The sequence below is a fragment of the Conger conger genome, chromosome 5 (assembly GCF_963514075.1).
Source record: "Conger conger chromosome 5, fConCon1.1, whole genome shotgun sequence".
NCBI classification, from domain to species: Eukaryota; Metazoa; Chordata; class Actinopteri; order Anguilliformes; family Congridae; genus Conger; species Conger conger.
This window is the reverse complement of record NC_083764.1, coordinates 11,934,939-11,947,602: the sequence shown is the minus strand read 5'-3', so window position 1 is coordinate 11,947,602 and position 12,664 is coordinate 11,934,939. Positions and strand designations below refer to the sequence as shown.

Below are 12,664 nucleotides of genomic sequence, written 5' to 3'. Positions count from 1 at the left end.
TAAAATAAAGTATGAACAGACAGATATTCACAGGCCACACATCCAATCAGGACGGAGATGGGGGGGCGTACCTGCTGCCGCTGTGACGGACAGATGAAGCTGGCCTTCACTGCAGGGGTGTGTTCTCCGCAGAAGTCTGGCTTGTGTCCAGGGTCTCCATCATAGCTCAGGATCAATCTGGTTAAGGGCCAATGAGAAATCAGCGACTCAGCAAAAGCAGTGTATCTCAGCAGCAGGTCGATACGGAATCTGAGCAGCGAAACGCCCCCAGGGTTTCAAATCTCGGGACACTGGTCGGATCTCGAAAGTGGAGAGGCAGCATGATCGTTTTCGGTGGAAGCATCACTTTGGTTGAATAACACCAACAACAGCACCTACTAGACAGCTCCTGGGTGTAGTTTGTAGGTTAATATGCTGCAAGTCACTGTACAGGAATGACAACATGCTTCCCATTATGTGAGACTAAATTCCAAAGGTGTAAAATCCAGGTTCAGAAATTAAATCTCCTTCCAAGTATTTTCTCCCAATCACCAAAATTGGTGGAAGAATGGGCGGACTTGTACTTTCTGACCCCTGGACTTTCCACTTCGGTTAAATTCTATTGCGGATACCAGTCAGTGAAGACAGTGTTCTGGACCCATGTTGGATTTCCCACGTCATTCCTTCATAATGTATTTTGGCTGAGACCAAAACCTGCTCCCACGTGAGATGCCCCATGTTCCTGGCTCACCCGTCAGCGGACGAGGGCTGCAGCTCCTTCGTGGGACGTCCCACGTCGAAGGTGCCTTTGCTGGTGACCAGACAGGCGGCTGACCCCTCAGGACAGGGCGGGTCCAATGAGGCTGACATATGAGAGAAAGAGAGAGAAAGAGAGAGAGAGAGAGAGAGAGAGAGAGAGAGAAAAGGGTGAAGGGGTCAAAAACACAACACACAGACTCAGCTCAGTACACATTTCTAAAGGCCAGCCAAACGCTAAACTCTGATGCTACGGTAAACAATGTCAATAGCCAGAAACACGGGAGCGAGAGTGCGCTGTGTAAGGGAAATACCCATAAATAGGTGGTAACGACACTGTGGTCTCCCAAACCACATCCAAGCTTGCAGAAATGTTCTCACAATGTTGCTGCTATGTAGTGGTAATGTTATAACATTGACTAAATATTCCAGTAACATTTTGTGTTAGCTGGGATTCTGCTAAATATGACAGTCACTATCAATGAGCATTCCGTTTTTTTTTGTTTTTTTGTTTTTTTTTCATGTTTGAGAACCAATTCAGGATACAAGAGATTATTTTTTCCATAGCTCTAATACCATCCAGAGCCAAATCTGTTGTACGTTAGTATCGATGAAAGCATTTCCGCAAGTTGAGCAAATGGAGAAATGAACTCACAGATGCTTCGACACACGTTTATGTACAGAGATATGTCATCCTTCGAGTCATCAACCAGGTAACCTCCAGTCAGCTTAATCAGTGGGTTTAAGTCATGCTTTTTTCCATCTTCGTCGAACACATAGCAGGGCACCTTCAGGTAAGGAAAAGAAGAACGAACACATGAGGGCTTACAGACACACAAGAGATGAGTCTATCATGAGTCTACCTAGACAGGCTTATAGCAGCAATATTTCCTTTGACACACCAACACGCTGACAGACAACCAATAAGAATCTCTCAGAAACAATGCTATACCATTGAAGGATTCGATTTCTAAGCTTACATTTTGCAGACACATTTATTCAAAGCGACTTACACAACATTTATTTACATAGTATTGACTTATACAGCCGGAGAGCTGTATAAGTGCCTTGTTTGAGGGAAAAATGGCAGTACCCTACCTGTCCTACCTGTGGGTTACACAGCAAGCCCAGTTCCCTGACCATTATACTGCACTGAAATAGCTTTGACTTCAGACAGGCATAAAATATGCATTCATCATTTTTCAGATAAGCCATTTTATTAGTCCCACAATGTCAGAGGTGTAAAACAATACTGTGGCCATTTGCAGTAAACTCTCAGTTGTGGTTTGAGAGGTGGATTCTGGGTATTTAACGACTCATTGTAAGCTCTTCTGTGATGAGCGATGACTCAAAAAGCCCCTCAGACGCCCCTAGAAAGGCGGTCATGTGACCTCTCCCCAAGTTGATGTACGCTCATTTGCCACATCACTTCGAGCAGCTGCCTCTCTCCAAACTCACCTCTTTGTGAGGCTTGAACTTGTCCTTCCGGCAGGCCACGTATGTCCTCCATTCAAAGTAGTGCACACATTTAGACACCGTCACAAACTCTGGAGTCCCCTAGAAAGATGCAACGTGGGGCATTGTGAACTTTACACAGAGAACACTACATATACATTCAATTTCAGTTGGTTATAAAATACTGGATACTGCAATAAGCAAAGTTAAAATTATGTCACCTAAACAATACATTAATTCCAGAAAGGCAAGCAGTACTTGAAAGATATACAAGCAAAATTGTTTGACAAATTCAGAAGTGTTTGGGTCTTCTTTGAAAATACTGTTCCAGGTGTCTACATTATGTAAACATTCTGATATCATAAAATCCTAAACTGAAAATAAAGGCTCAGAAGAGGCTGAAGTTAGCAGCAATAAAAATGATTAAGCAAACCAAGATATATTTTACAAGTCACGAAATGACTCAATTGAAATAGTTTCGGGGTCTGTCATATCTGTGTGGCTTAACCCACAAGTACAGGAAATTGACAAGCGCTTTCGACATATATGAAGGTTTCCATTCCATTGTCATTGACGCTAACAACAAGGTGCTATGAAGATTTCCATTCCCATTGACGCTAACAATTAGACGCTGTATTAGTCAGTTTCGCTTACGACGTGAAGGTGAAAAGGTGTTGTTTTCCTGTGACAGCTGAAATTAAAACGGCCGAGCACATTGCACTTTTATTCACTCTGCTTAGATACTGAGGCCAGCAAAACTGATTCTCCTCACTACTCTGGGTGTGAACGGTTGAAAGTTTGAACGGTTAACAGAAACTGATTTGTAAACAAAATTTCTAACCGATAACCAATTTTATGAAGCTGAAATTGCAAGTTCATTTTTAAATAAATGTACGTTCACCACCGGGCGTAATATTGCGCTGTACATTCTAAACTAGCCATGGACAAACTACAGTAGTTCTAGCAAACAACCTAAACTGCTACTAGACACACGCTACACTGAAAATGTATTCCCTTTGCGATTAAAAGCAGGTAGAGCTTGTGGGAACATTACTGGCCTGTCACACAGCATACTTTGCGTCTGGTTGTTCAATTAAAGCAGAGGAACAAGAACTGGCCAAACATGAATGTCCAGTTTGCATTGTAAACCTGGTGTATAGCAGCACCATTCTTCAACAACATAAAACACAGAAATGTTTGCTTAATCCCATTTCATATGTACATACATAATGAGGAACTCCAGCATTATACAATAATAGAACTTGATGGTGCTCAGTGATGGGTAAAATGGAGCACCTGTAGTTTTTGAAATAGACTTCTGTCCATCACAAGGGAGCATGGAGAGGAAGTCTAGCCTTCACTGTCACACTCCAAGCTTGGTGACTCACCATGGTCTTTCCACACTGGAAACTGATGCTGCTCTGCACATTACTGCTGCCGGTGCTGCTATCAGGACATTTCTGAGAACTACTGAAATCCAGTACACTCGGGGACACACTCCTCTGGGACTGGTCACCTACGGGAACAGAGAACAAGAGAGTCAAAGCACATGCACATGCACACACACAAACATTCATAAGATCTGTGTGTCGCATGAGTCCCTTTCAACAACAAAGATTCAACCATGAGAAATATAAAGGAACAACAGCATGTTTAGCATTTTAAAAGCGGTGTGCAAAATGTGTTTCAACTTCTTGTGAAAATGCTATTTGGTGAGCCTTAACTCAATCATACGTTAAGCAAGGGTTAATTTTGTGTTCCTAAATGACAATGTGAAATGTGGTTTGGTGACCAGACATTTCAGGCACAAAATAAAAAAATAGCACATATTTAAAATGTAGGCCAATGTTAAGGACAATGACTACTGTGGTAGACCAGCGAGTGTTGCTTGACAGAAATCACAGAAGGCTTGTGAACGTTCTATCGTCACCAGACCAAGACTGTTATCCTTAGTAAAACGCACTGCAGTCACCCAGAGTATAAACCAAATGTTGTTGCGACCAGCGATATCCATTGCACAATACCGGTCATAAGAACACACTGTCGCTGGACTATAAACATGCCTTAATAACTAAAAAGCTTGGCTATTGCATTAGTTTGCTTCAATACAACATTGCAGCCTCTTTAATAACATTAAAGAGGGGCAAAGTCCTTGCCTTGAATATATGTTTGAGCTGTCCAAGACACTGAGTTTATTCCACTACCTCACTCACTAAAATGTCACAATATAGGATTAAAAACATAAATGGATAAACAGATAAATGTTCCAGCTGTACGGTCCTCCATCTTACAACACGCAAAGCAGAAGTGTTCATCGTCAGTTCCCAGCCTGCATCCTGACTCCGTGTCAAAGGTTAAAGCAATACAGTATAGTGCATGTCCTGGGAAGGTTATGGGTTCAGAACATTTTTCTGCCAAGATGTCTGACCATGCCCCAGCCAGGGAAAGATGAATAGCATGAGAACCTGACCCAGTGAACATATCCTAGTCTGTCCCTGCCTGCTTCATAAACACACCATCTGCAGAGTGAGTAACAAGCAGCTCAGTGAGCAAGGGAAACGAGACAAAGGTGATGAAAGACTACTTGGCCAACTGTCATCTACAGTTCCTCGTACTCAAAATATGAGCACTGCTAACATAAAGGGGATAATCATATGTCACATAAAAGCCACAGTACAGTAGGATATTTTTTGTCTATTGTTTAATTTATTCAGTTCATTATCTTTATTATATGGGTTCCTATAAAGCTTTTCTGTAAGAATAGTTTAATGGTGATGTGTCATCAGCAGAGGTACAATTTGCATATTCTTTGTTTCTTAAATTAATGCCGAATGAACAGACACCATCCCAGATTAGGCCAAAATCTAACCCCAAAACTAGCATAACAAAGATCTATTATAGCAAAAGAGACCAAATAGTTGGGCATAGCCTAGCAAGCACTCAAAGCAGACAAACCCCCACCCATCACTTAAGTTAGATGCATACTGCCATAAATGCAGGTAATTCAGCTAGGATCACAGGTTATGGTGCTGATGGACTATTCTTCAGCTGACCCAGTAACATAAATTAGAGCACAATAGCAACAGCCAAAGGAGATTCCCCATTCACATTATACACAGCACAATGGTAGCGTCTGGAACTCATAGATTCCCAGCATTGGAAAATGCTGCAGCTCAGCTCTTTATTTCTTGATTGCGTGGCGAAATGAATTAAAGAAATGAAATGAAGTGAGTGAAAAGCTGATATACCTGAGCAGCTCGACCTTTGACCCGCACTATAAGGAGCCTCCCTTTCTCCACACACACATCCAGGGCTACTGAGCTCACAGAGCGGCTCTCTTATCTCAGGCAAGCAGTGCTAGTGTACAGAGTCCAGGACAGGAGCCGTGTGACAGTGCGTCGGACTGAGCCGGAAGTGCGTTTTCTACAGGGGAATCATGAGGGGCGAGCGGCCATGTTGAGGACTGATAGGGGCCTGCGATAACTACATTCTGTTTGTGATGAAAATGGTTCTGAAGGTTTAATCAAAAAGGAAAAGACCTGCTTGAATTCAGCTTGGATCTGAGTGGGAAGGGTTGGCACTGTAGAGCGGTTACGGGTAGGTAGGTATAGGTTAGGACTGTGCGTCTGTGTGTGTCTGTGTGTCTATGTGTGTCTATGTGTGTCTATGTGTGTCTATGTGTCTCTGATGAATGGAAGTAGGCAGAGTAAAGGAAATGAAACGTAAGGTTAAGCTTTGCAGCCCAGGGGGCAAGGACTGATATAAAATGGGGGAGGAATGTACTCTACAGAACGGTGGAAAATTCTGAGGTTGTTTCCGTAACAACAGGCCACAGCAGAACTGCTTGAGAAACTGAACCCACAGGGGGTTAACAGGAACTAGCCAGTTAAAGGAGACCCACATGCCTAAAACGTGTGCACGTCGACAAATGTGAGACACCGACAAATACCAGTTTTGCATGATTCAATTTGCTGTCAGTACTGCCAGCACTTTACTCACAGCAACCTACAGATAAGGACCCTGTGTTGACATGGAATAGATTTTTTTTACAGTCTCAATGGGAAAGAAAGGGAAATGCACAGGAATGGTTGCCTGTGCTTACAAAATGGCCCCTATGTATACCATAGAACAAGTGCAAAGCACTATTTTAGACATTTTAGACATGTATTTTACGAGTAAGTCACAATCCTGTTCCTGAAGATCTAACCTATTTTGGACTGATTCTATGAGTTAGCAGTTCAACAAGATCTCGAAGTGTTGAATGAGGTGTACTTTGTCACGGATGGAGTGATAACTGAACAGGAAAAGCGTTAGGAACCACTCCAACCCTTTGACCACAGAAAAGTGGGAGGGGTGCATCTGTATATTGTATGTTTACATGAAAGTACACAGTGTGTATAGAACTGCAATATTTATTTACCAAAATACACACCCTCTCTGTTCTAAAAAGAATTTGTGATACCAAGCCAGCCATTCTTTCTCACGTGTTCTGTAGGTTACAGTCTCTGCCAACTCAGCGGCCCTAGACATTGAATACATGCCCTCTTATTCAGCAGATCTTGGCTTTTTAGCTTCCAGTGGGGAAAGGCACATGCAGCAGCCCTGGAGTTTGCTCCTCACTCACCCACTGAAAGCGACGTCTTGCTTGTGAGGTCATAGGCGCAGACAGCACTCCCTGACCCACACGCTGTTTTAGGCGAGGAGTCGCAGAGCTTCAGAGTGTAGTTCACTTTGTTGTCATCGTCTCTGGCCTCCCATTTGTAGCTGGATGCAAAATAAACATGTTAATAGAACAATTTTTAGGCCTTTCTTATGCATGGTGGACTTTAATAGCACCTTGTCAGGAATTTTAATGTTCATTTGCCTCAAGATAGCTCTGACTGGTTAACATTGATTGTGGTAGTCAAAGTGTCAAAATGCAGTGTTATTTAGTTCATTATCTGTGGTGCTGGGCAGGAAAAAAAGACTGTTCTAATAGTACATCAAAGGGAACATCAAATTAACTAAAAGCATGTTTAATATCAAATATAATAAATATAATAGTTTATTTTACTATTTTACAACGGCAGGCAAATTAAGCCAAAGTCCATTCTTTTTACACACAATGAATTGGACATGCAGCATTTGATTAAATCTGACAGTGGTAATGTTAATGAGATAAAATGATGATGCCCTCCCTTATTTGCCAATGCCATGCCACGATAATCGAATTATTCTATTTGGTCTGTTAGTTTTGTTCACTAATTGAAAACCAAAAGAACGTCAGGTACACATAGTACATAGCTAAACCTTTTCGAATGGGTGGATTTGTCTTTAAAATATTTTATACAATCTTACCTGCAATCACTAAAGAAACAATTTCGACTTTTTAGATTACGTTAGTTCCTACTCAAACGTGCTAAACATATGTTATCTACTGCCCTAGTTATGCCCTAGTTTACCTAGCCTACCTAGCCGGGTTATATTACATTTTCAAAGGTCGTTTAGAGAAATTGAGGTTTCTTTCACGTACAATTTTACATATTGTACTATCATTATAGTTATTGATGCGCTATTGTGTCAGTTTAGCCTCCAGTATATCAGCAAGCTACTTTCTAAGGTTACTCGACATTAACGTTTGGGATGGTCCAATGTAGTCAACTGTAGTCATTAAGTTGGCGATCATAAGCTAATTATGTGAAACTAGCCTGACACCCTGAATCGCCATGCCAGTCAACGTTAGTTGGGCAGGTAATTAAGTTAGCTAGCTAAGCTAAGTTAGCTAGCAACTGTCATTGAGGGCGCCAGCTTGGCTTTTGCTAGCTAACAATATCTGCAACGTTGTAGCGAATAAGGTAATGACGGCTTACCTGCACAGATCTTGGTACCAAAGACTATCATCGGCGTCGGCTGTACTGGACATCAATGTAAGTATAGTTATAATCCCAGCCAGTAAGGCAATTTGGCAAGGCACTGGGATGCACTTGCACGGTGAACCCATATTTTTCTACCAGTGTTTAGAGCTCTGTGTCCGACATGATACAGCAAGTCCTCCGATAGCAGGAACTGGCAATCACATGACACACTTTGCACATGATAGTGTCACATGGTACTGGTATAACCCATATTAGCTAACTTGGCCAAATGAGTCATCATCATATGTTACGGAGCGTAACATGAAAAGAAATGTGTTCTGAACGGTTTTTAGCTCATTTTTCTTTGATGGTGTCTCAAAAGTGGGCAATCCTTTAGCTGACGTCACCAGAAACAAGCATCGGCAGCATCATCATCTCAGTTAGTTAGCTAAATAGCCAACTGTACATTTATTTGGGATTCAGGAAAATAGGAAGCCGTTTTATACATCTGTCCGATATATGCCAATGGACTGAAAATGGACTGAAGCGTAAATGTAGAATTTAGCTCCCGCATTAATTGAATAAACGCTTAAATTGCTCAATAGCGCCTCCATCTGCGTGACTGCTGAAGCGATAAGTATTGTGGTATTCCACAATTTACTGGGCCATCTAAACTCCTCTAGTTAGGTTATGCTATGATAATATCAATGTGATTGAGTTTAGCAGACTGTGTAATTATGAGATGATGAGGCGGAGTCATCGCAAGTACCCCAAGACGTTTTTTTAAAATGGGAAAACTGAGTTTGCAGGAGCAATGTGTATTATTGCGTGTAATTTTGTGTGCAATTCTTGCATTGTAATCTTCATCCAAAGTCCACTACTGTGGTAACTTTAATTTATCCAAAAAGGGACGTTTATTATGTTATATATTTTTATTATGTTTGACAAAGCCGATGTCGCCCAGTTTTAACTCAGTTGACATTATGCATACGCACTAGTTTTTACATTTGCTCCACCAGGTGGCGTGCTACGTGTGTATTGAGCAGATTTTACTGCTACTTCAAATATACCTCTCATTTATCGGGAGCTGGTCGGACAGGCTTGCGAGCAACAACAGCTGGTGGAAAAATGGCCACCGCAACTATGGCCGGGGCTGGGAGTGAAGCGCACGGGATGGAGGCGAAGAAATTTGAGTATTTTTCTTCTATTAACTCCATGGCGAGGAAGATAATGATAGAGAGGGAGAAAATTAAGGAGACATACGGATCAGACTGGGAAAAAATGACTCCGAATGAGCAGGATTCGGCCATCGATAATGGGATGATGGATCCTCATATCAGAGCTCGATATGCTATGCATAAGGTAGATCGGGAAGAAGTCGTGTGTTATCCGAAAATGCTCATCCAAACAGGCCAGAAAATCGTACACTTCGGGGAAGAGGTGAGATGTATTTTGACGTGTCTTGTTTTCCAGTATTTGACGTCTGCAACTATCTGATTTTATGTCTTTGTTGTGTCAGTCAAAGCGAAAAGCTAATGGCTAAAGACGACAGTATGTGTACGAGCCAATTTAGCGGGGTAGCTGTTAGTTAGCTAGTTAGCATGGTGTAGGTACTGAGGTTTAATGGTTGGTAGTCATCGCCAATTAGTTGGCTAGCTAGCTGGTAGCTACCGAACTAGATTAACAACACAGCAAAGATTCGTAGCTAACACAGCCTCATATGTGAACGGACAAGTGTTGGCGTTGCGAAAGTTATCTGCCAGTATAATTAAGATGCCTACGTTTTTAGGGCTAGCCCTAGTTTGGTTCGGTTAGTTTGATAGCGATAGAGTAAGTTAACAGACATTTACACCAACGCTCGTTGTTTTGGTATAATGTGTCGAGGCCTTTGTTATTTGTATTTAGCATGGTCGTCGCAACCCCCTTTCATGTCCAACGGCTGAAAATGTAGCTAATGTCGCATGTACATATATAATTTAGCCAACCAAGCTAGCTAACGTTGGCTATGTTTATTATTAGCTAGTTTGGCTAACAAGTTAGCTCCATGGATTATTGTAATTGATGAGAGCGGACATGATCTATTGCATTCAATTAACAGTGGTGATGTTTTGTGGTGTTTTTTTTTTTTAGGACATAACTTGGCAAGATGAACATTCTGCGCCATTTTCGTGGGAAACTAAGGTAACCGATATGTTTGACCTGGATGACGGTCATTTTGCATTTCTGCGTTTCTGCGAGTCTGTATATCCCAAGTTCGCAAAGCATGTTGAAGATTATACATAAGCATTACTGTCCTTGTCCTTGTCTTTGCTCTGTTTCCTTTAGAGCCAGCTGGATTTTAGCCTCAGTTTAACAGCCGCCTCTGAGCAGGGGAGTTCGTCCTCCTCACAGTCAGAGTCTAAGTCAAACAAAATCTCTCAGAGCAGCCAACTGGCCAAGGTCTCCCAAGCCGTTAAGGTTTCCAATGGCGAGGGCCTGGGCAGAAAGGAGGAAGAGTCTTCGTTCTGGAAGTTCAGCGCCGAGCGGTCTCGGCTGGAGGGGGAAAAGGCTGATTTTCAATCCCTCACGCCAAGCCAAATCAAGTCCCTGGAGAAAGGGGAGAAGCCCCTCCCGTCCTACCTGAGACAGGAGTCAACTCCGAAGGAGACCGAGGAGCAGCCGCGAGTGACCAAGCCGCGAGCCCCGAGACCACCGGCGCCGCCACCCCCAGCGCCCATTAGCCTACCTGTTAGCGCACCCCCTTCTGCCATCAGCCTGCCTGTTAACGCACCACCTTCTGCCATCAGCCAGACACCTGCGGCACCGATCAGCGTGTCATCCACCGTGGCCGGCTGGGAGCGCGCCCAGAGCACGCTGCCCTCCGTCAACACCCTGGATGACGTCTTCACCCCTGGTCCACTCACCAAGTCCCCTGCCCTGCCTGGCGGTTCTTCCAGGGAGACTGATAAGGCTGAGTCTCCCCTGGCAGGCAGTCCAACATTCGGTCAGGTGGGTTAAATGAGGTTGCTGTCTGCTTTAAGTCTCACTGGAGGAAATGAGACCATATGTCACACTATGGGCAATTTTCACAGACACAAATAAAGTTCAGTCCTGAGTTAAATTGAGTTTTGTATGAAGAATCTCCATTAAAATAGACTAGTCGAGGACTAGGCTTAATCTGTGTACTTTTTAAGTTTCCCTAAAAAAATGTAATGCCCTGCAAAATTGGATTTTTGATTCTCAGTAGTGAGATTATGAATGATAATGTACCCTGGCCCTGTTGTGCTCTTTGTCATGTTTTTGTTATTTTTTGTCTTCATTTGCAGTTCAATACGAGCAACAACATTCTGAAGACAGGCTTTGACTTCTTGGACAACTGGTAATGAACAGTGAGGACAGACCATCTGGATTAATTCCTCAGTAATGGACTTTATACATGCTCTGGATAGCCAACGACCAACCCAACCTGGCTTCGGTTACCCCTCCAGCTGTTAGGATATTGCAATCTTCACATGCTTTTAGTTTTGCTTCCATGGAAAAACTCACCCTCCCTCTCTTGTACATTTGTTTACCTGACCTCATACTAGTGTTAAAAACAAGCATAGTATTTATATAAACACTAAAAGTGATATGTTTAGATAAAAATAGCATGTTTTTTTAAAAATGATACATATTCTTTGAAATGTAGCTCTGCATCCATTTTACACTACCAAAGTATGAAAAATAAAATAATTTTACAGCTGTATATTCAAGTGTTTTCTTGACTCTATAACTCAAAAACGCAGAGTTGTGCACGTATTTTCCGCACAGATTCTTGTTTACTTTTTCCTCACTGTGGCAACGTAATGGGAAGGTAAGGAAAGAAACAGAAACAGAAAGACAAGTACTGTAATTGTCCAATGCTAAAATCTTTTTAGCCTTTAAATTACAACAAACAACAAATGGGGTGTATGGTCTTTGGGGTTATGACATCATCCTTCCAACCAGGCTTATGCAAGGACTTGCTGCAGTCAGTGGAATACATTTTTCCAGCCTAAACAATAGTCTCTTTTTAGGTATTGCTAACTCAAATCCACATTATATCCTGGGTTTGTTGCTGTAAGAAATTTAAGAGCACAAAGTCAATGTTTAGGCCTGAATCTACCTTCTGGTAGGGTAATTTATCCGGACTCTACGAAGCCAGAGAAAACTCCACTGTGTGGCAGGAAATTCCAGTCCTATAATTCTTTTTTAAATGCAGACTTATACTTAGAATTCTATTGTAGAAAGATTTAAGTGTGATAGCTTTTGAGACGGAACACAGAACACGACTACGTGAAGTTAACTTGATACCCCGTTAACTTGTCTGCACAAAATGGTGCAGTTGGGTAACATTGGGCTCATTGAGTTTCTTAAACCCCACCCATACGTCCCAATTCAAATCCAAACCCTTGTGCAGACGGAAAGTCTGATTCTTGTAACGTTTTTAACTGGAATTCCTCCCGGTTGCCCTGACTTCAGCGCACTAGGATCTGCGCTTTCGCTTCCCTCCTCAGCGCCGGCTGCCACAGGCATGATTCACTGCCGCAAAGATAAACCTTGCATGTGTGACTAATAAGACTACTAGAACCCAAGTGAGCAGACTCAAACACATGACAGAAGGACCGCCTCGCTTAAAAAGT

The 12,664-nt window shown here is 42.4% G+C and overlaps 2 protein-coding genes across 2 annotated transcripts in view; one reads left to right on the top strand and one right to left on the bottom strand.

Moving 5' to 3' along the window:
• igf2r (insulin-like growth factor 2 receptor) overlaps positions 1–8,235 on the bottom strand; it is a 39,088-nt gene extending 30,853 nt beyond the window's left edge. The window contains exons 1-7 of the mRNA XM_061241966.1: positions 8,040–8,235; positions 6,815–6,954; positions 3,579–3,706; positions 2,194–2,292; positions 1,391–1,523; positions 731–842; positions 72–177 (exon numbers count right to left, since the gene is read on the bottom strand). Of these exons, the coding sequence (XP_061097950.1) occupies positions 72–177; positions 731–842; positions 1,391–1,523; positions 2,194–2,292; positions 3,579–3,706; positions 6,815–6,954; positions 8,040–8,170 (849 nt within the window). The 5' untranslated portion in view covers positions 8,171–8,235. The remainder of the gene's footprint in view (positions 1–71; positions 178–730; positions 843–1,390; positions 1,524–2,193; positions 2,293–3,578; positions 3,707–6,814; positions 6,955–8,039) is intronic.
• A 107-nt stretch (positions 8,236–8,342) lies between these two features.
• On the top strand, positions 8,343–11,748 carry c5h1orf198 (chromosome 5 C1orf198 homolog). The gene is made up of 4 exons (XM_061242935.1): positions 8,343–9,464; positions 10,155–10,205; positions 10,350–11,012; positions 11,330–11,748. Exons 1-4 carry the CDS (start codon positions 9,153–9,155, stop codon positions 11,384–11,386), a joined length of 1,083 nt encoding a protein of 360 aa, XP_061098919.1. The 5' UTR covers positions 8,343–9,152; the 3' UTR covers positions 11,387–11,748.
• Positions 11,749–12,664: the final 916 nt, after the last annotated feature.